The sequence below is a fragment of the Cyclopterus lumpus genome, chromosome 5 (genome assembly GCF_009769545.1).
Source record: "Cyclopterus lumpus isolate fCycLum1 chromosome 5, fCycLum1.pri, whole genome shotgun sequence".
In the NCBI taxonomy this organism is placed as follows: Eukaryota; Metazoa; Chordata; class Actinopteri; order Perciformes; family Cyclopteridae; genus Cyclopterus; species Cyclopterus lumpus.
The window spans coordinates 93,766-119,569 of NC_046970.1; the positions used below are offsets into that span (position 1 = coordinate 93,766).

The following is a 25,804-nucleotide window of genomic DNA, read 5'->3' on the forward strand; positions in this document are numbered from 1 at the left end:
TTAAGGAGCTTGTAGTACCATATTGCCCCACTAGAGAGCTGATCACTAAATGCGGGGCTACTTGTGGTTCCTAGAGTCCTAAAAAGTAGGATGGGAGCCAGAGCCTTCAGTTATCAAGCTCCTCTTTTATGGAACCAGCTTCCACTTTCAGTCCGGGAGGCAGACACAGTCACCTCATTTAAGAATAGACTTAAGACTTTCCTCTTTAATAGTGCTTATAGTTAGGGCTGAATCAGGTTTGCCCTGGTCCAGCCCCTTGATATGCTGCTATAGGCTTATAGGCTGCTGGGGGATGTTTTAGGATACACTGAGCACCTCTCTCCTCTTCTCTCTCTCCTTATAGATGAATTTACATCTCTCCATTGCACCTTATTAACTCTGCTTCCTCCCCGGAGTCGTTGTGACTTCACGTCTCATAGGGTCCATTGGACCTGGAGGTGTCTGATGCTGGTGAGCCGGCCTCCCATTGGCCCTGCTGATGCCCCCCCCCCCCTCCTCTCTACCTCCTTCTGTTTCATGGATTGGAGTTCCATTCATACATTGTCATATTCATGTAATGTGTTTATGTAACTCTGTAACTCTGTTCATCTGGTCACATGACATCTATTCATCTGTCCATCCGGGGAGAGGGATCCTCCTCTGTTGCTCTCCTGAAGGTTTCTTCACTTTTTTCCCTGTCAAAGGTTATTTTTGGGGAGTTTTTCCTGATCCGATGTGAGGTCAAAGGTCAGGGATGTGTACAGATTGTAAAGCCCAAATTTGTAATTTGTGATATTGGGCTGTACAAAATAAACTGAATTGAATTGAATAATATAACATAACATATAACATAAGATAACATAACACAAGATAACATCATATAACATAACATAACAGGACATAACATAATATAACATAACAGGACATAACATAAGATAACAACATAACATATAACATAACATAACAACATAACAGGACATAACATAATATAACATAAGATAACATACAACATATCATTACAGGACATAACATAATATAACACAACATATAACATAACAGGACATAACAATATAACAGGACATAACATAAGATAACATAATATAACATAACAGGACATAACATAACACAAAATAACATATAACATAACATAAGATAACATATAACAGGACATACCATATTATAAGATATAATATAACATAACAGTAAATAACATAATATAACATAACTTATAACATAATATAACGTAACCTCCATGCAATCAAAGAATGACTTAATATCCATATCCTGTTTTATATTATATATGTGTACAGTTAGGTATAATGGAGCAGTCTCCTGATGCCTCAGCAGACCTGTTACCATGACATCATGTTCATCAGCAATACTAAACTACAACTATATAGAAATATATGTCTAACCACCGAGAGGCTCCAGCGGGCCACACCGTGCTGCACGGAGACCGGACATGTCTAACCACCGAGAGGCTCCAGCGGGCCACACCGTGCTGCACGGAGACCGCACATGTCTAACCACCGAGAGGCTCCAGCGGGCCACACCGTGCTGCACGGAGACCGCACATGTCTAACCACCGAGAGGCTCCAGCGGGCCACACCGTGCTGCACGGAGACCGGACATGTCTAACCACCGAGAGGCTCCAGCGGGCCACACCGTGCTGCACGGAGACCGGACATGTCTAACCACCGAGAGGCTCCAGCGGGCCACACCGTGCTGCACGGAGACCGGACATGTCTAACCACCGAGAGGCTCCAGCGGGCCACGCCGTGCTGCACGGAGACCGGACATGTCTAACCACCGAGAGGCTCCAGCGGGCCACACCGTGCTGCACGGAGACCGGACATGTCTAACCACCGAGAGGCTCCAGCGGGCCACACCGTGCTGCACGGAGACCGGACATGTCTAACCACCGAGAGGCTCCAGCGGGCCACACCGTGCTGCACGGAGACCGGACATGTCTAACCACCGAGAGGCTCCAGCGGGCCACACCGTGCTGCACGGCGGGGAAACACCACCGAGAGAGCGCCACCGGCGGCGAGAAGAAAGAGGCCGGCAACGTGCAGGGGGGCGGGGGGATGGGAGGGGGCGGGGGGATGGGAGGGGCGGTCCGAGGCCGGGGTAGACTACGGGAAAACGAGGTAGAGGCGGAGCTTATCTCCGAGCGTGCGCGCATGTACGTTCGTGTGTGCGTGTGTTTCCTCGCCCCCCCCTCGGCTTCCCGCCCCTGAGTCTGGAGCCTCGCTGCCTCTCCTCGCCTCACTGTGCGGGAATAAACCAGCGGAGAGCGGAATGGACACGGAAGGGAGCCCGAGCAGCCTGTCCTCCGGCACGGACAACTCCCCCCACGACCCCTGGTAGGAGCCGCCGCCGCGCGCCGCGCGCTCGCCCCTCGGCCCGATCCGAGTTCACCTTGGACTTTAGTGGAGTTCAGTGCGCGAGCGGAGCCGAGACAAAAGACGAGCACGCTGCGTGTGTGTGTCTGTCCGTGTGTGTGTGTGTGTGTGTGCGTGTGTGTGTGATGGATCCACTCCGCCGCTTTCCGCCTGTTTCCCCGGTGTTTGTTTATTTGTCCCGGTCGTCCTCCAGAAGGCCACATTGCAACTTCTCCCCCATCCTCTCGTGTGTTCCTCCTCTGGGGGATTATAACGGCCGATGGGTGACTTCAAACATGGCCGATGCTTTCTTCTGACTTTATTCATGCTATATTACACACACATCCTCCAGCCCCCCGCCCCCCACATGCATGTGTTGTTTATTACGTGTGACTTACAGCTTGTGTTTCTCTCATTCAGCAAAATGTTCATCGGGGGTCTGAGTTGGCAGACAACACAAGGTGAGCTGTCCCGCACGCTACTTTAACTACTCCTTGTTTTCTCCCATGCACACGCACGCGCACCCAGCGTCCATATGGAAGTTGAGGAGGAACCGCGTGAATAGTTCAAATCAAAGCCGGATTCTCTGGCGTTATTTTGTGATGTCGGTGCCCGCGCGCGACGGCTCAACACCGGATGGCCGTCCGCGGTGAGACGCGGTCGATCATTCGGCGTTAGAGCAGAAGTTCGGCTCGTAGCGATGGCCGGCGCGCGTGCGTGTTGTTTTCCTTATTGTCCATTCATTTATTGTAAGACGCGCGCGCGCAGGCTGATGCACGCACGCGGTGTTGTCGTATGCAAGTGTAGCTTTGTTTGTGGTCCGTGGGGCCTAATGGGCTGTTATGCTGAATGGCCAGATAGCCCGAGTCCAGTCTCCGAGGACCGGGGTGAAGAGGGGGGGGGGGGCACAACGTGGTCCGCCAGACCCCATTGTCTCTCTCCGGCCCCGGCCAGCAGCTCGCCCGGGCCCGTGTGGTTCATTCCCCCGTGCTGTGTGTCTCCGCAGAGGGCTTGAAGGAGTACTTCTGTAAATTCGGCGAGGTGAAGGAGTGCATGGTGATGCGGGATCCCGTTACCAAGCGGTCGAGGTAAGGAGGAGGCGTGTGCGCCCCGCCGGCCTATCACCGGGGGCCTCGTGCGCCCCATGCTCGTGCAAGATGTTGCAGAGTTGTAATGTATTCTTATATATATATATATATATATATATATATATATATATATATATATATATATATATATATATATATATATATATTTATATATATGTGTGTGTTCTCTCTTCCGCGCAGGGGGTTCGGGTTCGTAACGTACGCAGAGCAGGCCGGCGTGGAGCAGGTTCTGGCGCAGAACCGACACGAGCTGGACTCCAAAACGGTGAGTTCCACCTCCGAGGAGCCGGAGCTGCTCCGCGACTTGTGTTGGGCAACTTTTCCACACTTTTTTTTCTTCCTCCCTCTGTGCATTTTGCCTCCCACCCTATGGCTTGTAAAGTTGATGAGCCCCCCCCCCCCACCCTCTCTGCTCATTTCCCCTACAAATCCCAGTTCAGGGCACCAACATGAAAGCGTTCTTTCTTGGTCTTCATCGCCATGGTTACCTGGGGGAACTGAATGGGGTAGCAGCCCCTGCTAAACCCCTTACAAGGTATATGCAGACCCCTTGCAGGCTTTATGCAGACCTCTTGCAGGCTCTATGCCGAGAGCTTGCATGTTTTTCCTTCTTCATAGAAAATATCAGCAACAGTTTTCTAGTGGCAGCTCTCAGAGGAGAAGAAAAACAAACTTTTGAGGGAAGGAAGCCGTCAGACAAGCTAAAGCCGGGGGGAAGTCTGTGAGGTCCACATGAGTCGAGGTTTTGTTTGAACACACTTCTGTGATTTCCCCTCCTACACATCTTACACGGGGGTAAACGTGGGGTAAATGCAACAAACGAGATGCCGGATGGAGTTCACAGGGCTTCTGGGCTCGGCTACATAATCCAGACCCACGGGGACGGGGACTCGTAGGCGGGTGTGGATCCCTGCGTTGGATTCAGAGCCGCTGACTCGGATCAGAATATCGGTGACGGTGTACTTGTTGCTGTCTCCGTCACGTAGGTTAGTGGTGGAAATGGGGACTGGGTGTGTCACACACACACACACACACAATAGGATCATTTGAGAAAACCGGTGGCACAGAGAGGCAGCAGGGCCCAGGGGTGGAGAGAAAGGTGGAGTTGGTTAGTTGTTGGAGCAGGCCTGTTGCTCGGGTGACGCCAGCCACAGGAGACGCTGCACAGCCTGATGGGATTTATGTCTCCATAACAACTTCTGAGCTATTTAGAACTAACTTAAGACACTTGGCTCGGTTGGGCAGCGGAGCTTTGACACACACACGCACACAGATAATGTTTTATTACGACAGAATGTGTGCACGATCAGGGATGTTATTTGTGTGATTTGAGGTTTTTGAATGTTTGAATTTAATTGCGAAGCTGGATCTTTCTGCACAGTTGCTGTGAGGTTTATTACTAAATATGTGTTGCTGCTGGTAATTTGTCTTTTTTTTTTTCTTCAGTAAGAACAACTTACTCAGTGAGTCATATTACCTATTAAACCCAGGTAAAGAGCCAGAGCGTGCATGTGTGCCGTGCGGGGTTCAGTTGCCCTGTTATGAACCAAAATACAGCATAACAATACTAATGTGCAGCTTCGGTTGCTCCGGCTGTTGTGGCAGCAGTCTGTGGGGGAAGCACACCGGGGCAACGCTTATCCACCCGGGCTACGGTTGCCATTTTGTACTTCCATTTTTGGAAATAAGAACCTAGATTTCTGTCCGGCTCTCACATTTGCTCTATTGTTGAAGACCATAATAATGTTTTGGTATATATTGCATGTAGCTTAATTCTACGACGATACCTCAAATATGACCGATTCAACACGACAGCGAAACAGCTCATTCCTCAACAGCTCAACACGGCTTTGCTTCTGCTTCTGAATAATTAGGAATAAAGCCTTTCTATAGTATTTTTTATTTTATTTTATCAAAGCTTAGAGTCAACTGTGGGTCAAAGTCTGTGGCGTTGGAGCGAATATTTTTAATAACATGCGTGGCTTTATGGGATCAGTGTCAGCCTCTCTGTAACACCTGTCCCAGTTTAATTATTTTCCATATTTATTTATTTCCATGCACTTTGTGTGTGTCGTCCCCCCCCCCCCCCCCCCCCGTAGTTAGAGGAGGACGGACATTATTTGATCGGGAGATGTGAGAAGGACATTCCTCTCTGGAATGAGGACGGATATTCTGTGATTTTTTTCCCCTTCTTCTCGTGCGAAGCCTTCTAGTTTTGTGAGTAAAGAGGAAGACGAGGAGGGTGAAGGGTGTCATGGAGCAACAGGGTGAGAAGTAAATGCCGTCACCCGGAGCGGCCAGCTGAAGTGGAGTTACACACTTAGACTATTGTTTCATCCTCCATGACAACGCACACCGGACCTTATAGTCACTGTCAGTACCTGTTGGGGGGGGGGGGGGGGGGGTTGTTTTAGAGCGAGGTGGTTGTTTTGGTCGCAGGTTAGATTTCCTGTCGGCCGAGTGTGGCCTGAGGCCATGTTCCTCTGGACAGAGAAAAAGGGCACAACTGGTTCTGGTTTTCTTCAGGTGATTTTAGGTTATTTGTCGTGCAGTTTTCAGCTCGTGGCAATTTGTGACATGAAATCTGGCAACACACTTTTTCAGATTCTTTGTGTCCTTTTTTTTTTACGCCGTGTTAACTGTACAGAAGACGGTACTTGATGACGTTTTATCATCTGTAATATAGTATTCACTCTTTTTGTAAAGGCCAAAAATAACCCCGACACACATTACTTGAAAGAAGGCAAAAATAAAGGAACATGCAGAAGATAATTTGGCTTGGGTTGAGACCCAGTCAGCGTGTTGCAGTGGGAAGTAACTGGTCACCAGCGTGGTGTTAATGGAGCGGCTTTCTGCTGCATCAGTGCACCGTAGCGGCGAATGCCAGCGCCGGCCTCAGTGGACCGCTGCCGGGGCTCCTGGTCCAACACCTGGTACAGGGTTGAGCCACTCGCTCCCGACTGGAGATTAGCGGCAAGTGCTGACGTGGACAAAACCGGAGATGGGGGATGGAGAAGGTGGAGGAGCTCCCGTGTTGTAATGAGTATAGATCTGAAGAGGAGCTAATCCGATTGAGGGAAACAAACTGGATTGGGTGTCCGAGGTCTACGCTTGGCCTCAGATCCGGTGATAACGCAGAGACCTGCTCTGAAGGTGGATCCAGGGTTCTCTCTCCATGCCCCACCCCCACCCACCACACATGACCTGATGAGGCAGCAGGGTTACAGGGGTGGGGTGGGGGGTCCTCATTAGTGAGCTTCGTTAACTAATTACTGTGCCATTGTTCAGCGGTGCAGATTGACCCCGTTGGCCTGAGCCCAGACCCAGTCTCTCTCTCTCGCTTGTCCTGCGTGCATTGACAAGCCAACTGCTGTTGTCTCCTCTTGTTTATGGCTTTTTGTTTAGCTTATATTGACTATATCGCCATAATGGGGCGGCCTGTGGTGCCTTTTTGTTTTGTTTTTTATCAGTGGGGGGGTGTTATCCATTTTGGCAGATCGGCCAATGAGCACAGACGTCTATATGTCTGTGATGGCAATACACTTGTTGTTGGATTAGTGTGTATGTGTGTATAGTTTCTTATTTAATTACATATATCCGTCACTTTGTATACATGTGTTGGTGTGTGTGTGTGTGTGTGTGTGTGTGTGTGGGGGGGGGGGCCTCTACGGGCCCATCTGTTTTGTACTCTTTGTCCTGTTAATTAATGAAATCAGAGGGGCTGCCTGCTGGGCCGGCCCTGCCACACTGGACCGGCCCACTTTCTGATGGGCGGACCCTGTTTTCCAAATGAATGCCTGCTCTTTCCCCTGTGCTCCCTCATGTTCACTCTCTCTCTCTCTCTCTCTCTCTACTCATCTACCCATTGATTTGACTTCCGATCTTTTTTATTTTTGTTTTCCAGTCTGTAACGGTGGTGGACGTGCCGGGCCACACGAGGTGACTATTGGTCGTAGATTAGTCTCAAAGCTAAACCACTAAAAATCACATTGTCGGCTGTGCCGTCACCACGCGGCTCTCGATGGAGCGGAGGTTGGATGTCATGAAGCAGGACGTCAGTCAGACCAAGAACACTCAGTCATAACTCTTCGTCGGCAGTCTGGGGAGAGACACTCATTTTCATTCATGCAAATGTTTAACCGGCGATCGGCAGTCGGTACGTTTCCACCGGTGTGGATCGCGTCGCAGAAGAGCTATTTCTGAGTGTTACGGTGACCTGCGTCATTCACTTTGTGGCCTATCTGTCCACCTCCGGGCTGATAGATGCTTTAGTCTTCATCCATTATAGCCTTCCTTTGAGCACAGGCAGATTTAGAAATTAAATGTTAGATAGATTCTGTTTTTTCGCTGAAGTGGAATGATTTCTTAACAGCATGGCATGACTAGTAGTAGCACTACTACAGATACTGCATTAGGCTAACCTAGTCTAGTAACTGGTAACCTTCTGTTTTTTAGGAGCTTATGTTGATTTCAAAGCTTTGAAATATTGGTGTTTTGACATGTGAAATATGGGTGGAAAATATAAAGATATATACGACGAGACTGATTTTTAATGTGTCCAATCACATGAACAGGACTGTTGCTTCAATGTGATGAAGTCAGGTGTTTCATCTACCATATAAGGCAAAAAGAATATATATTTTCGAGGTTTAAGAAAAGTATACCACTCTATACTGTATACATATTTTTTTATATAATCACTAGTGCACGCCGTTTCCTCGCAGAACTGAAGAAGAAATATATCTCACAAAGACACAATAACATTAAATGAGACGGCTGCTGTGTGTTGGTCTGCGTTCGGCTCGGTGGAACCGACCCGGTGTCAGATGAGTTGGATTCTGACCGGCAGCCTCAGGGACAAAGCAAGGCGGTGTACACAGATATGTATTTACAACACATTTAGTCCTGAGGAGGAACGCTGCAGACATCTTCTCGTGCCCTCTGCAGCGTCTCCTTTCTTTTGTTATCGCTCGCTGTGTTTCTACCATGAAGTGCACGTGCGGCCTGGAAACAGGTGCACGAGACTCGTGCTGTAAACCGGGAGACTCGAACTATATAAAAATGGCTTCGTCTGCTCTTTCGCTATCATCTTTGCTGAAAAGCAGGTGGTGAGGTCACTGTCTGGGTAACAATCACAGAGACGAAGCCTGTTGTGTTGCGCTGTGATTGGACGCCCGCTTGTTGCACTGCTGTTGCCGATAGTTGCCGGTGGCGTTGCGTGTCCTTGTCACCTTTGTCTTTGTGATCAGACCAGCTGGAGGTGACACCACTCCTCTCGTCTTTGTGCCCCACTTCAAGGTGCAAAGACCTTCTGCAATCCCTCCCAAGGACGCTGCAGCTGCATCTTAGTGACGCCCTCAAAGCAGTGCTAAAGCTGGGGTACTTAGAGGTCCTCCTGGGGTATCTGTGTCCGTACATGTGTCATCAGAAGCAGGGAGATGAAAGGATTGTGAGAATATTGAATGAACACCCTCCCTTGAAATGTGTGTATTGTTCATGTTAAAAAGTACTTATTTCTGGCCGGTTGATAAGGCTCTCTTTAAGTTGCCAATATCAATTCAATACCTCTGATAGCGGCGGTGTGAGATACGAGGGCTTCACTTCACACATCCAATTATTAGAACAAAGATGGAACCCTAAGACCATAATACACTACAAGGTCCTGTGACCTGAAACCATCTCTCACGCAGGATTCCTCACACATTTAAAATGCCAGGCCAGGCTTTGCATATTTAGCATTATTAAAGGCCAGCTCATTCAAAACTCATTTGCTTCTAATTTTATCTGTAACCTTGACCACTGCGGAGACATTCCACTCGGGAGAAATATGGATACAGTCAAAAAGGGGCTAATCCAAAATGGAGGTTGTCTGGATTTTGTGAGATTTGCAAAATACATATCCCGTCTGCGATGTATTCAAAATATGAAATGCTCATTTTGGATGCCGGGCGGCCCCGCGCCGTCTAGTTAGTGGCGGAGATGCATTTAGTTTAGTCTCACACCGTTTAGAGAATGCACATATTCACGTCTCGCTGTGTATTTTGTTGGGCTGGTTTTTGGGGCTGGCATAAACAAGGGTCTACTATACATACGCACAGATTAGCATGCGTTCTATTTGTGGACCTGCAGGCCTTCAGATGGGCTCAGACTTACAGGCTCGTGTTGTAAGTCATTCTAGTTAGTTAACACACACAGCTACTGGACGCCTTGTCTTTGTTCTATTGTTTAAAATGGCAAAATTAGGAATATGATTCTGAACTGATTGCATGTTTAAAAAACAATAATAATTATGACACATTACTTCTCTTTGTGGTCTAAACTAAAGAAATTATGTACTGTACATTTATTAATGCATCTATAAAATATTTCCTTCCTGTGGTTTAGTGACAATGCATTTCTCTTTTTATACATTAATACTTTCTCACATATTGTATTTTAATAAAACAACACACCCTTCCTCCAGCAGTGGGGTCGACATTGAGATGTCAAAGCAGGCGTCAGCAATGTGTCACGCAATGAAGACGTTGTTTCAAGAGCAGCAATGTCCTCCTTTTAAAAACTCACCTGGCCTCGTCTCTCCCCTACAGATCGACCCGAAGGTGGCGTTCCCCCGCCGGGCTCAGCCTAAGGTGAGTGCGCCCCGAATGGGTTAACAGCCAGACGAGTAGTAATGATGTCATGGTGTGCGCCGCTCATCGCTCAGCCCTGGTTGGCTGGATTAGAGTCAGACAAGTGACCTAAAATGAGCGGCAATCCACTTGCCTGACCCCGTGACCCCATGACCCCATGCCCTGACCCCACCCTGCCCCCATCCACCAGCAGCCAATGTCACACACACACACACACACACACACACACACACAGAAAGGTATCAGCCTTAAACTGAAGTGAATTGAGACGTCTCTTGGTCTCCATCTTGGACCCCTTTGCCTCACGTGGTTAGTGGTAAACGATTCTTAATCCTTCTTCGTCCTCTAGCTGGTGACCCGGACAAAGAAGATCTTCGTCGGAGGACTGTCGGTCAACACCACCATCGAAGATGTGAAGCATTACTTTGACCAGTTTGGAAAGGTAACACTGGCACACACCTGGCGACCCACTCTGATAATCTCAGGTCTGTCACGTCCACGGGACACCCTGTTAGAAATGAGTATTATAAAGATTATAATTATATAAAGGTGGATATGATAATGTTGCAATCATTTTTCATTGATTAATAGGTGGGTTTTGTTCAGTTAGCATGTGTAGCTGTTAGCTATATTAGCTTTATCCATAACTATGAGCTGGTGTTCAATACTTTGAGCCACATGCTCACCTGTGCACACACTTAGTTGCAGCGTTCAGGTGCAAAGCTGACTCTGTATATCGTCGTGTTTTTTTTACAAATGAAAGCAAAATATCTTATTTGATCAAATTGCTTAAGCTACTCCGCAATCTTTCCCCCTGCTGACTGGCAACAGCAGAAGTGCCCCCTGGGGTCCAAGTACTGCAGCCCTGGTTGGGAAGCACCGCTCTAATGGACTGGACACCTTTGATGGATTATATTCATCTGTCGGCCCCTTTCATATCTCTTTGCTTTTAAAAAGCTTCTTTTGCTCCTTTTTGTTTTACTCCTTTTTTTCTCTATTTATTCGAGGAAAAAGTGCAAAAGAGGCCGAATGTGAGAGAACAAGCAGCAAACATTTAGGGGTCCGGAGAGAAAGAAAAGACCAAAAACTAAACGGATGAAATGAAACGCTCTTTGGTCATTGAGGATCTTCTTTGCCAGCTACAGTTCTAGTTAGTGTGTTAGTTTATCTCTTTTGTTCACTGCTTTGCTCTTTTACAATCACATCTTAGTTTCGGGGGGCTCTTCATTTGTCCCGCTCAGCTCCTCTGAATGAAACGTGGTGAAAGGCAAACATGCTGTGGAGACAGATGAGGAGCCGGGGAGGACGGAGAAAAGAAAAGAAAAGCTGCCAGAGGAGGGGAGGTGGTGGGGGGAATGAAAGGGAAGAAGCAACCCCCCGCAGAGAGAGAGGGAGGGCCGTTAGGAAGGGTTGAAGGGCAGAGAGAAGGAGGAATGTGGATATAGAGAGGAGGAAAAGTGAAAACAGCAACCTGAGGGGCCACAATGTATCAACGTGTCCCTCAAGCTAGTCGTGAGCTAACAGTGTGTTGAGTTCAGGCTCTTCAGCGTGAATTAATCAGATACAACAGCTGCTCCTGTAACCGCCCCCCTCCCCCCATCTCACCCCAAACCACGACCTAAGACACCAACTCCCCTCCCATCCCACACACACACACACACACACACACACACACACACACACCATGCTCCGGTCCCTCTCTGCTCGTTGCCGTGGTGACCTGCTTTCACCCATTGTCCCGCTGTAATCCAGTGGGGTGTTTTTTTGTTTTGTTTCCTTTCTTAAAAAAAAGGAAAAATGTGTAAGAAGTGTGCATTTGCATGAATGGAAAGAAGGGTGTGTGCGTGCATGAGAGTGTTACAGTGACACCGGCCAGCTCGCATACATTTGCACTGAGTGAGGCCCAGTGTTCACACACATGAAGTGTGTGTTCGTGCTGCTGGTCTGAACACCAACATGGCTTCAGAGTGTCCTCTCAGCTGGCCTCTGAATCACCGCCATGTTTCGGGTGCTGGTTCAGATTCACATAGTCTGGGTCCTGTAAAGGTGCTGTGACACTCGTATCTAAGACAACACTCCCTCCGCACAATGAGGGAACATTTGGACTGTTTGGACACGTGAGACCAAAGCTGTATCGTGGTCAGCGCCGACTCCACAGCGCATTCCTACCGAGCGGGAGGTATTTCTTGTTTATTATCTGAGACTGGTTACAAGCTGCAGGTTAGGATGGAGTGGGACTGCGAGTCCTGTTTGTTTTCATAGCGCGGCACCGCCTCGCAAAAGGAAAACACAGAATGCACTGTGCATCGGCTGCAGCTCTTTGATACTCGCCGTGGTTTATTTTCTGGAGGCCGGTTCTGCAGGCACACCTACACAAACTTCACGAGGCCGGACTGAGGCGGCCGCTCGGGGAGACGCAGGTGTCCAAGACGTGTGTTGATGTGAGGTATCCTATCGGAGCTCCTGGTGCTACATGTCTTCAGGCCGGCAGCCATGTTTGTATGAGAAAGGAGCCTGAATCCGGAGGTCTGGAAATGCCTTTCAACCTGTAGAGGGTGAAAACACCTCACTGGTTTTGGCCCGTGTGGGTCAGAGAAATGTGTTTTTTAATCAGGCAGTTAGGTAATATGATAATTAGCATTTCAAGCATGTTGTCCATACAGTCAGTTATGTGTAACCCAAAGGTTGCATGTGTAATTCTTTGTTGCCCTGCTTCTCTTAAACCCCCTCTTCTGAAATCAAGTGAGAGAATCAGAGCCGTGAGCAGAGGAAGGAGCGGATAAGATGAAAAATGCAGCATGGATGGGGCAGACGGGGAAAGTTGGGACTCCACTCACCCATGTGAGCTGGCGATTAGGAGGCTTGACTGAACACTTTGTCTGCTGGCCTGTTTAGAGAGCGATGGCTGGAGAGAGGGAGGGAGGGAGAGAGAGAGAATGAAAGAGGGAGATGTGAGGAGACAGAAGGGGGAACAAAATGTGAATGCCACCTTTCATAATCCCGCAGAAAGTGTAATGAACTTGTCAGCAGACGCTTGTTCTTTCAGACAATGGCTGCACGCTTCACTACAAACTGGATATTTCCAATGTTTCCCCGCGTATGATTGTGGCGGCTTCAGTGCATCCCATAATGTCACAACTTCATGAAAATATGACCGTAACTCTTCTTCGCCGCCTAGTTAGCGACCGAGCCGCCTTGGAGCCAATCTCAGACCCCCACGGCTTTCCAATCAGATTGTCTTACAGCACCCCGGGCGGCGGACATCGGAGAGCGTCTCCTTATTAGCTTTGGCAAGGGCGCGAGGGCCGGTGTGCGACCGTGGCGTACGCTCACGCACGTGACGCTCACGCACGTGACGCTCACGCATGTGACGCAATATCTCCCCAATCAGCACACCACCGTGTCGGCGTGACGGTGCAGCGTGTTGTCTTTGCTCTGGCTGCAAAGACGTGGCTGCACAGTCCAAAAGCTCGGCAGTGCTGACCGTCGGCCATCTCTTCCCGGATAGATGTTGCTAATGCTAACCCGCGCGCGCGCAGGGGGAAGGGGGGGGGGGCAACTCTACTCTTATGATAACATGTTGGCTTGCAGCTGTCTACTTACTGTCCTGTTCCCTCACTCGCTGCTGTGTCATTGAGTTTGGACGACCGGAAGGGTGGAAGGCATGAGAGGAGAGGACGGGCAAAAACTGAATGAAGGACAGAGGGAGGAGGGGGTGCTGTGTGTGCGTGCGTGTGTGCGTGCGTGCGTGCGTGCGTGCGTGCGTGCGTGCGTGCGTGCGTGCGTGCGTGCGTGCGTGCGTGCGTGCGTGCGTGCGTGCGTGCGTGCGTGCGTGCGGCTATATGGAAAAAGGAAGAGCGTTTAGAGGGTCAGGAAGGTTGTAGAAGCCACCTTGATGCTCTCCGTGTTGTTTATCCTTTACATTTAAAATCTGCGTGATGTGTTTCACGTCTCAGAGTAAAGGTCAGTACTCCGGTGGCTGGTCCTCCAGAGGCCTCACATTACAGCAGTTTGAGTTTCAGGGCCTGCTGCCCCATGAAAATAGCTGTGTAGTCATGCTGCTCATGGCTCTATGGGATGGAGGAAGATCTGTGAAGCAGATCATTGTGAATGTTGTCGCCATACTTAGAAAAAATAAAAAATGTCCGGTACAAACATCTCTCTCTATCTGTCTCTCTCTGTCTCTCTCTCTGTCTCTGTCTCTCTGTGTCTCTGTCTCTCTCTCTCTGTCTCTTTTTCTCTCTGTCTCTCTGTGTCTCCGTCTCTCTCTCTCTGTCTCTCTCTGTCTCTGTCTCTCTGTCTCTGTCTCTCTGTCTCTCTGTCTCTCTCTCTCTGTCTCTCTCTGTCTCTCTGTCTCTCTCTCCGTTTCTCTCTCTCTGTCTCTCTCTCCGTCTCTCTCTCTCTGTCTCTCTCTCTCTGTCTCTCTCTCTCTGTCTCTCTGTGTCTCTGTCTCTGTCTCTCTGTGTCTCTGTCTCTCTCTCTCTCTGTCTCTTTTTCTCTCTGTCTCTCTGTGTCTCCGTCTCTCTCTCTCTGTCTCTCTCTCTCTCTCTCTGTCTCTCTCTCTCTGTCTCTCTGTGTCTCTGTCTCTGTCTCTCTGTGTCTCTGTCTCTATTTCTCTCTCTCTATCTGTCTCTCCAGTGAAGAACAAGTGAGGGAGGGAGGAGAGAGGGTGAAAGGGGGAGGAGGAGGAATATGAATAGGCCGCGGAGTGAGAGTGGAGGGACAAGAAGAATGAAAGGAGAGTTGACAAAGAGTCTCGTTCACTTTGTTCTGATCCAAAATGTTCATTTATCATCAAAACTTCACCTGCTATGATTCTTCAGCTTCCCCCTTTTCTCCTCCTCTCCTCCTCTCCTCCATGCTTTCTTTCCCTCTACTTTTCTCCTTTCTCCTTTCCCTCCATTCTTTTCATTGAAATTAGTTTGCGAGGGAATGGGGGGGGGTCTAATTTAAATTCTTTACAGGGTCTCCATGGGAATAGTAAAGTTTGTTGAGAAGGAAAGAAAGACAGCAAGGGTGGACGAATGAGAGGGAGGGGGGGAGGGAGAGAGAGGGAGGGGGAGAGGGAGAGAGCAGAGAGAGAGGGAGGGGGAGAGGGAGAGAGCAGAGAGAGAGGGAGGGCGAGAGAGGGGGAGGGAGAGAGAGAGAGGGAGGGATGGGGGAGAGAGAGAGAGGGGGAGAAAGAGTCTGAGAACGACAGACGGAGCAAAGAATAGGAAAGAATTTCCTCCAGCGCCTCGAATGGGAAACTTCTCCTTCACCTTGATAGATTGTATTTCGTTTTATTTTTATACACCCCCCCCCCCCCCATTTCCACATCGCTTTCCTCCTTTCTCTCCTCTCATTCTTTCTTTTTTCTTTCCTCCTTTGTCACCTGTCACCCCTCCCTCTCCACCCTCTCCATCTGTTTTCCCCTCTTACCCCAGTGCTAAAGAGGGACAATGGCACCCCATGCTGTGTGTGTGTGTGTGTGTGTGTGTGTGTGTGTGTGTGTGTGTGTGTTAATATGTCGTAGCTCATCTTTGCTTTCGTTGTCACAGGTCGATGACGCCATGCTTATGTTTGACAAAACAACCAACAGACACAGAGGTACGTATGCAGTTATGACACACACACACACACACACACACACACACACACAGGAGGTCGGGGGGTGACTTCAGAGTCGGGTGGAGTGAGGCACATTGAGTGTGATGATTGGTAGAAGAGGGTGAATCCGGGCCACGCCCCCTCCCAGCTCCTCCATGATGCCAACGGCTTGATTGACAGGCGCCCTGATGTCTTTTAGCTCCCTGTGTTAGAAATGGCTTTTGACTGGTTTCTGCAGCACTTTGTATTTGTTTAATGGTCTTTGACCACAGCACACACTGGGAGAGGACTGAGAGTGAGTCTTTGTGTCTTCAGGCTTCGGCTTCGTCACCTTTGAGAACGAAGACGTCGTGGAGAAAGTGTGTGAGATCCACTTCCATGAGATCAACAACAAAATGGTACGCACGTCTGCAGCAACACAAATATGCCTCGCACACATTGATCTACTCCGGGGTGTGTGGATTTGAGTCTTCTGCCAGGTGGTGTTTTAATTATTATTAATAAACGCTGCTGCTGTGACTCAGGTGGAGTGCAAGAAGGCCCAGCCCAAGGAAGTGATGACGCCGACCGGTTCAGCCAGAGGCCGCTCCAGAGTGATGCCCTATGGGATGGATGCCTTCATGCTGGGCATCGGCATGCTGGGTAAGATTCAATATCAGATGTGCGTATCAGAAGCTTAACATAACAGACACATCAGTGGGTAGTTTTAGCTTCTATGTCTTTATGTAATGCCACATTTAGTCTGTAACTGTTTAAATTAAAGGGTAGTTAGGGTTATGACTGGGGGAGGAGGAGGGGTGGGGGGGGTCTACATTTCAAATGTTCATAATAAATATAGGCCGGTTTCCAGGCTGCAACAGAAATGAGTTGACGGCTAAATTTGATGTAAATGTGAATCGGTTTTATGTTCTGCTGCAATACAAAAGCTCCACGATGTCCTCTGTGACTCCTTCAGTTCTGGATTTCTTGACCCATTAAATGTTGAGGGGGGAAAGAAATCCAGTTCACTTGAACTAAAATGAGCTTCTTAATTGTGTTGATATGAATATATGAGCTGACTTCTACATGCTCATCTCCAGTGAATAAAACTAGGATCTACGGTTTCAAGATTTAGAGGTCACAGACTGAAGGGCGATGGAGGGAAATTTGAAAAGCATCCTCATTGAGAAAAACAACCCACCATGTGTCATGTGTGGTTGGTTGGCGCCCTCTAGTGGGTGTTAGGTGGTAACTCAGGAGGTTGTTGTCTGGTCCAGTGTATACAGTATTTTACATGTACATTACATTACATTACATGTCATTTAGCTGACGCTTTTATCCAAAGCGACTTACAATAAGTGCATTAAACCATGAGTCCAAACTCAGAACAACAAGAATCAAGCAAGTACAATTTCTTCAATAAAGTTAAACTACAAAGTGCCATCAGTAAGAGACATTTAAGTGCTACTAGAGTGTTAAACTACAAAGTGCTATCGGTAAGGGACATTTAAGTGCTACTACGGCTCTACCTTCCCTATTCAAGGTATAGTCGAAAAATGTGTTTTTAGTCTGTAGAGACTTCCTGTCCTGATGTCAATGGGGAGCTCGTTCCACCAATGAGGAGCCAGCACAGCAAACAGTCTGACTTTGAGTGTTTAGCTCGAAGTGAAGGAGCTACAAGCTGATTGGTAGAGGTTAGACCATGTCCTGGTGTGAGGTTAGACCATGTCCTGGGTGTGAGGTTAGACCATGTCCTGGTGTGAGGTTAGACCATGTCCTGGATGTGAGGTTAGACCATGTCCCGGGTGTGAGGTTAGACCATGTCCTGGATGTGAGGTTAGACCATGTCCCGGGTGTGAGGTTAGACCATGTCCTGGATGTGAGGTTAGACCATGTCCCGGGTGTGAGGTTAGACCATGTCCTGGGTGTGAGGTTAGACCATGTCCTGGGTGTGAGGTTAGACCATGTCCTGGATGTGAGGTTAGACCATGTCCTGGGTGTGAGGTAAGACCATGTCCTGGGTGTGAGGTTAGACCATGTCCTGGGTGTGAGGTTAGACCATGTCCTGGATGTGAGGTTAGACCATGTCCTGGGTGTGAGGTTAGACCATGTCCTGGGTGTGAGGTAAGACCATGTCCTGGGTGTGAGGTTAGACCATGTCCCGGGTGTGAGGTTAGACCATGACCATGTCCTGGGTGTGAGGTTAGACCATGTCCTGGGTGTGAGGTTAGACCATGTCCTGGATGTGAGGTTAGACCATGTCCTGGTGTGAGGTTAGACCATGTCCTGGGTGTGAGGTTAGACCATGTCCTGGTGTGAGGTTAGACCATGACCATGTCCTGGGTGTGAGGTTAGACCATGTCCTGGGTGTGAGGTTAGACCATGTCCCGGGTGTGAGGTTAGACCATGACCATGTCCTGGGTGTGAGGTTAGACCATGTCCTGGGTGTGAGGTTAGACCATGTCCTGGATGTGAGGTTAGACCATGTCCTGGGTGTGAGGTTAGACCATGTCCTGGGTGTGAGGTTAGACCATGTCCTGGTGTGAGGTTAGACCATGTCCTGGTGTGAGGTTAGACCATGTCCTGGGTGTGAGGTTAGACCATGTCCTGGGTGTGAGGTTAGACCATGTCCTGGGTGTGAGGTTAGACCATGTCCTGGTGTGAGGTTAGACCATGTCCTGGTGTGAGGTTAGACCATGTCCTGGGTGTGAGGTTAGACCATGTCCTGGATGTGAGGTTAGACCATGTCCTGGGTGTGAAGTTAGACCATGTCCTGGTGTGAGGTTAGACCATGTCCTGGTGTGAGGTTAGACCATGTCCTGGGTGTGAGGTTAGACCATGTCCTGGGTGTGAGGTTAGACCATGTCCTGGGTGTGAAGTTAGACCATGTCCTGGGTGTGAGGTTAGACCATGTCCTGGTGTGAGGTTAGACCATGTCCTGGGTGTGAAGTTAGACCATGTCCTGGTGTGAGGTTAGACCATGTCCTGGTGTGAGGTTAGACCATGTCCTGGGTGTGAGGTTAGACCATGTCCTGGTGTGAGGTTAGACCATGTCCTGGTGTGAGGTTAGACCATGTCCCGGTAACCAGTGAAGGTCGCGGAGGAGCGGAGGATTGTGGGTAAATTTCGGGAGGTTGAAGACCAGTCGAGCAGCTGCATTCTGGATGAGCTGTAGAGGTCGAATGGCATTAGCAGGTATATAAGGACATATGTGACCTCATAGAAGGAAACAGCTGATGGGAGGCGGCTCAGCAAACACACTAAATGATGCACAGGTTCATGGTGAAAGGAGGAGGCAGGTTTTTGAGTTGAAACTAGTTAAAAGTGCCCTAAAGTCTCCGTTATGTTCTGCCTCCAACAGGCTACCCAGGGTTCCAGACGACTACCTACACCAGCCGCAGTTACTCTGGGATTGCACCTGGTTACACTTATCAATTCCCAGGTAATTCCAAATGCATTCACATTTCTTGCACTCTTTGTGTGTCTTCTCACAGGTCGCCTATAAGATACAGGCTGTAGCGTGTGTGTGTGTGTGTGTGTGTGTTTATGTGTATGTGTGTGTGTGCACGTGCACTCAACGCTCTCTCTCTTCTCTGTTTCTAGAGTTCCATTTAGAGAGGACCCCCCTCATGACATCATCACACCCCGCTGAGCTGGCAGGTCAGTGGCAAGAACGTGAATCAGTTTACATTTAGATTTAAATTTCATGTAAACTGACAAAGCCATTGATGAAAATAGTCAGCGTGTTAATTTTTGAGGTGATAAAAGTGTTTATTCAGCCTTTTTTTAAATGCATCTTTAGAAACGCTACAAATTATCTTTTAAAATGACTTTCTGCTTTTTATTCCTGTGTTAACAAAGCGCCATATTTGACCACTAAGTCGTTTGAAAAGGTTTCTAGCAAAGTAAAATGTAATTAGAATAATCATTTGAATTCAATTTAAAACAAAGATTATAAAATAAATTAAATTATAAATTATATTTAAAATAAAAAATATTAACTCAAATAAAGTCAAACTTTAAATATATATAAAAAACATAACTTTATATTATATTGAATTAAGTCAATACAAATAAAACTTTAATTACATTACATTGAAATAACATGATCACTTTGACTAATTAGGAACAGGCCTTCACTGCCTCTAACATAATTCAGCCAGTGAGGAGTGTGGTGCTCTGTACACTGCCACCTACTGGCTTTGAGCTGAACTTGTTCTTATCGTGAGCTTTATTTCCTTATTTAAAACATACAACGTCAGATTTTATTGGATGCGATGGTTTTGATCCGTTGGATCTACCAGCTGGATTTAAACCGGGTGCCAGATGTTTGCACAGATGTCGAGTCGTGAGCTGCAGATCGTGATCTGATGTGAGCGCCACAGTGACGATGATTTGGTTTGTTTGTAACCCTCAGCCATTCCCCTGACTGCTTACGGACCAATGGCAGCAGCCGCTGCAGCCGCAGTAGTTAGAGGTATGTGTGTGGTGTTTGTGTGTGTGTGTGTGTGTGTGGTGTGTCTGTGTGTGTGTGGTGTGTCTGTGTGTGTCTGTGTGTGTGTGTGTGTGTGGTGTTTGTGTGTGTGTGTGTGAGTCTGTGGTGTGTGTGTGTCTGTGTGGTGTGTGATCTGTGAGTGTGTGTGGTGTGTGTGTGTGTGTGTGAGTCTGTGGTGTGTCTGTGTGGTGTGTGTGTGTCTGTGTGGTGTGGGTGTGTGTGTGTGTCTGTGTGTGTTTGTGTCTGTGGTGTGTGGTGTGTCTGTGTGTGTGGTGTGTCTGTGTGTGTGTGTGTGGGGTGTGTCTGTGTGTGTGTGGTGTGTCTGTGTGTGTGTGGTGTGTGTGTCTGTGTGTGTGTGTGTGTCTGTGGTGTGTATGTGGTGTGTCTGTGTGTGTGTGGTGTGTGTGTGTGTGTCTGTGTGTGGTGTGTCTGTGTGTGTGGTGTGTGTGTGTCTGTGTGTGTGTGTCTGTGTGTGTGTGGTGTGTCTGTGTGTGTGTGTGTGTCTGTGGTGTGTATGTGGTGTGTCTGTGTGTGTGTGGTGTGTGTGTGTGTGTCTGTGTGTGTGTGTGTGTGTCTGTGGTGTGTATGTGGTGTGTCTGTGTGTGTGTGGTGTATGTGGTGTGTCTGTGTGTGTGTGGTGTGTGTGTGTGTGTCTGTGTGGTGTGTCTGTGTGTGTGGTGTGTGTGTCTGTGTGTGTGTGTGTGTGTCTGTGGTGTGTATGTGGTGTGTCTGTGTGTGTGTGTGTGTGTGTGTGTCTGTGTGTGTGTGTGTGTCTGTGGTGTGTCTGTGTGTGTGTGTGTGTGTGTGTGGTGTGTCTGTGTGTGTGTGTGGTGTTTGTGTGTGTGGTGTGTCTGTGTGTGTCTGTGTGTGTGTGTGGTGTTTGTGTGTGTGTGGTGTGTCTGTGTGTGTCTGTGTGTGTGTGTGGTGTTTGTGTGTGTGTGTGTGAGTCTGTGGTGTGTGTGTGTCTGTGTGGTGTGTGATCTGTGAGTGTGTGTGGTGTGTCTGTGTGTGTGTGGTGTGTCTGTGTGTCTGTGTGTGTGTGTGGTGTTTGTGTGTGTGTGTGTGTCTGTGGTGTGTCTGTGTGTGTGTGGTGTTTGTGTGTGTGGTGTGTCTGTGTGTGTCTGTGTGTGTGTGTGGTGTTTGTGTGTGTGTGTGTGAGTCTGTGGTGTGTGTGTGTCTGTGTGGTGTGTGATCTGTGAGTGTGTGTGGTGTGTGTGTGTGTGTGAGTCTGTGGTGTGTCTGTGTGGTGTGTGTGTGTCTGTGTGGTGTGGGTGTGTGTGTGTGTCTGTGTGTGTGTGTTTGTGTCTGTGGTGTGTCTGTGGTGTGTGTGTCTGTGTGGTGTGTGTGTGTCTGTGTGGTGTGTCTGTGTGTGTGTGGTGTGTGTCTGTGGTGTGTGTGTGTCTGCGTGGTGTGTGTGTCTGTGGTGTGTGTCTGTGGTGTGTGTGTGTGTGTGTGTGTGTGTGGTGTGTGATCTGTGAGTGTGTGTGTGGTGTGTGTGTCTGCGTGGTGTGTGTCTGTGTGTGTGTGTGTGTGTCTGTGGTGTGTATGTGGTGTGTCTGTGTGTGTGTGGTGTGTGTGTGTGTGTCTGTGTGTGTGTGTGTGTGTCTGTGGTGTGTATGTGGTGTGTCTGTGTGTGTGTGGTGTATGTGGTGTGTGTGTGTGTGTGTGTCTGTGTGGTGTGTCTGTGTGTGTGTGGTGTGTGTGTCTGTGTGTGTGTGTGTGTGTGTCTGTGGTGTGTATGTGGTGTGTCTGTGTGTGTGTGGTGTGTGTGTGTGTCTGTGTGTGTGTGTCTGTGTGTGTGTGGTGTGTGTGTGTGTCTGTGTGTGTGTGTCTGTGTGTCTGTGGTGTGTCTGTGTGTGTGTGTGTGGTGTGTCTGTGTGTGTGTGTGGTGTTTGTGTGTGTGGTGTGTCTGTGTGTGTCTGTGTGTGTGTGTGGTGTTTGTGTGTGTGTGGTGTGTCTGTGTGTGTCTGTGTGTGGTGTTTGTGTGTGTGTGTGTGAGTCTGTGGTGTGTGTGTGTCTGTGTGGTGTGTGATCTGTGAGTGTGTGTGGTGTGTCTGTGTGTGTGTGGTGTGTCTGTGTGTCTGTGTGTGTGTGTGGTGTTTGTGTGTGTGTGTGTCTGTGGTGTGTCTGTGTGTGTGTGTGGTGTTTGTGTGTGTGGTGTGTCTGTATGTGTCTGTGTGTGTGTGTGGTGTTTGTGTGTGTGAGTCTGTGGTGTGTGTGTGTCTGTGTGGTGTGTGATCTGTGAGTGTGTGGTGTGTGTGTGTGTGTGAGTCTGTGGTGTGTCTGTGTGGTGTGTGTGTGTCTGTGTGGTGTGGGTGTGTGTGTGTGTCTGTGTGTGTGTGTTTGTGTCTGTGGTGTGTCTGTGGTGTGTGTGTCTGTGTGGTGTGTGTGTGTCTGTGTGGTGTGTCTGTGTGTGTGTGGTGTGTGTCTGTGGTGTGTGTGTGTCTGCGTGGTGTGTGTGTCTGTGGTGTGTGTCTGTGGTGTGTGTGTGTGTGTGTGTGTGTGTGGTGTGTGATCTGTGAGTGTGTGTGTGGTGTGTGTGTCTGCGTGGTGTGTGTCTGTGTTTTGTGTAGTGTGTCTGTGTGTGTGTATCTGTGGTGTGTCTGTGTTTTGTGTGGTGTGTCTGTGTGTGTGTCTGTGGTATGTCTGTGTGTGTGTCTGTGTGTATGTGTCTGTGCTGAAGCCTGACCTTTCTCCTCCATCTCTCAGGCTCCACCCCTTCACGCACAGCTGGTTTCCTGGGCACCAGCAGCCCTGGACCAATGGCTGAACTGTATGCTGCAGCCAACCAGGACTCAGGAGTCAGCGGCTACATCAGTGCCGCTAGCCCCTCCCCCGGTGCAGGGTTTGGTCACGGTCTAGGGGTAGGTCATATGCCCCCCCCCAAAGCGCACACACACACACTTCAATAAATGCACGGATGCACACATTATTCACCAATCTAATAGAAAGTATATCCCCTCTTGTCCATGTACCCCCAGGGCCCGCTGATCGCTACTGCCTTCACTAACGGCTACCACTGAAGCTGGGAGGGGCCTCTCTTCTGCTGATGAGCCAATCAAAATGCTGGCTGCCCTCTGATGGCACAACCTGATTGGCCGGCCACAGGCTCTACTGGCTCCCTGTGGCTCCGCCCACCGACTGAATATCTTTTTGAAATGCTGAACTGTTTTGCTGTACTAATCTCACTTCAACATAACGTCCCCCTCCCAGTTTGTCCTTATGTAGTGTTATAACTAGGCCCCGCCCCCTTTGTTATCCATTACTTTCTTTTGAAGCTAAGAGAAGAAAACTGAAAAAAAAGACAAAAAAAACTCTGAGGTTGTCATCTTTGACAAAGCCACAGAGGACTATTGTAAGTTTTTTTTAATTATAATTTTATTTCAATGTGATATGTCGCGTCATCATGAAATCCTTCAACGCCGTTATGTGAACAGAGAAGAAGAAGAAGAAGCGACATGTTTGTTTGTCTGTTTTTAACAAAGGAAGAACAAAATCCCTTAATGTCTCTTTTTAACTGAGCAGAAACATGGGAAAAAACAACCTAAAATGTATATTTTGGTAGTCTTTAAAAACAAAACATTTGTAATATTGTTATTAATATTGACATAATAATAATAATCTGTAAGGTATTTTATTCTGTAATTGGTTTTAAAGCAATGTTTTTATGTCTTCCTGTAAGATATTGTACATAGACGTTGGGAGGGGGGAGAGGGGGAGGGGGGGTTACCGAACCAGCTCGCATGTCATTGGTTGGTTTTAAGGGGTCAACAGCTGATTGGCTGTCATCTACTACTATGTGTGGTCATCTCACTTTTATCAGGATGCATCTGGAGGCGTGTGCACGCTGTCTCCAGCAGCTCATCTACACAACAGTTCAGATACACAACAGTTCAGATACACAACAGTTCAGATACACAACAGTTCAGCTACACAACAGTTCAGATACACAACAGTTCAGCTACACAACAGCTCATCTACACAACAGTTCAGATACACAACAGTTCAGATACACAACAGTTCAGATATACAACAGTTTTACTACACAACAGTTCAGATACACAACAGTTCAGATACACAACAGTTCAGATACACAACAGTTCAGCTACACAACAGTTCAGATACACAACAGTTCAGATACACAACAGTTCAGCTACACAACAGTTCAGATACACAACAGTTCAGCTACACAACAGTTTAGATATACAACAGTTTTACTACACAACAGTTCAGATACACAACAGTTCAGATATACAACAGTTTTACTACACAACAGTTCAGATACACAACAGTTCAGATACACAACAGTTCAGATATACAACAGTTTTACTACACAACAGTTCAGATACACAACAGTTTAGATATACAACAGTTTTACTACACAACAGTTTAGATATACAACAGTTTTACTACACAACAGTTCAGATACACAACAGTTTAGATATACAACAGTTTTACTACACAACAGTTTAGATATACAACAGTTTTACTACACAACAGTTTAGATATACAACAGTTTTACTACACAACAGTTCAGTTACACACTCGTCACTGCGTCTGTTTTTGCGTCGTCTTCATAATTCGATTGCCGTGACGACCCAGATTTCATCTTCACGACACTTCAGATTAGGGTTAGGGGTCACGGGGTTTGACTTGACTTCCTCTTTTTTGAAAATATATATATATTTTTGCGCGATTCACTCCTTAATGTTTGTGTTTTTATTGTTTTCTTTTATTTTCTTGTCTGCGGTGTTCTGCACCGTGAAAACAAATGAAGGACATTCTCAGAGAAGCAATTGTAGAAAACATCACAATCCTGCGTGTCCTCTTCACGCCGGTGAAGGTGCACGTGATGACGTGCACGTGATGAGCGTGTGCACCACATGTCATATGGAACTACTTTTGGCAACGAAGGAGCATTTCGATTGCCAGTTTTTTTTGGTACTGAAAAAAAAGATGCCCCTGTTCCATTGAGGCTCCGCCCCCATTTCATATTTAGGTTTAATACATTAGTGCAGCTCTGCGACCGACACGTTATTATTGTTTCTATGGGGGGGGGGGGGGGGCAGAGATGGAACAGGGTCTCGCTCCCAGCCGGCTCTGATACAGGACCTCAGTCCAGATGCCGCTGGCTGGCAGGAAAATAAATAAAAATAAAAAGTTGGAACAAATCCAGCGTTTGCAAAGCGGGCTATTTGTGCCGCCTGTTCGATGCCCGGCTTCCTGATCCAGCCGGTAGTTTCTCCGTCAGACCGCCTGGGACGCGACATAAAAAACTACTGCTGGACACCAACACTGTAACTTTTTAACTTACAATAAAGCAATAAGTTATTTTTTACCGTACAAATGAAAATAGTACTATTATTGGTAAGAGCAGACGACGTGTGGATAATTCTGCGGCATTAAGACTTATTTTCAGAAGAAAAAAAAAAGAAACTATATTTTTCTGTTTTGAGATCTTGTTCCACTTGTATATTGATTTTAATGATGTCTTCTGTTGTGTACGGGCGTGGGCTCAGTTGAAGTTTAACATTCGGGCTGTTCTCCGCCGAGCTTTACAACACTGCTTTTCTTTTTCCCCTTGTTTTATTTTTCTGATAATTTCAATTTTAAAATCCTAATAAATTATTCTAAAGTGTT

General features: G+C 47.8%; 1 protein-coding gene across 1 annotated transcript; it reads left to right on the forward strand.

Annotated features, from left to right (window-relative positions):
• Positions 1-2,137: 2,137 nt before the first annotated feature.
• Positions 2,138-25,804, forward strand: LOC117731222 (RNA-binding protein Musashi homolog 1-like). The gene is made up of 14 exons (XM_034533424.1): positions 2,138-2,345; positions 2,784-2,824; positions 3,370-3,451; positions 3,653-3,737; positions 10,060-10,101; positions 10,451-10,543; positions 15,642-15,690; positions 16,006-16,088; positions 16,215-16,332; positions 19,031-19,111; positions 19,273-19,329; positions 20,087-20,146; positions 22,874-23,028; positions 23,146-25,804. The coding sequence occupies exons 1-14, from the start codon at positions 2,281-2,283 to the stop codon at positions 23,185-23,187; spliced, it is 1,053 nt and encodes a 350-aa protein (XP_034389315.1). The 5' UTR covers positions 2,138-2,280; the 3' UTR covers positions 23,188-25,804.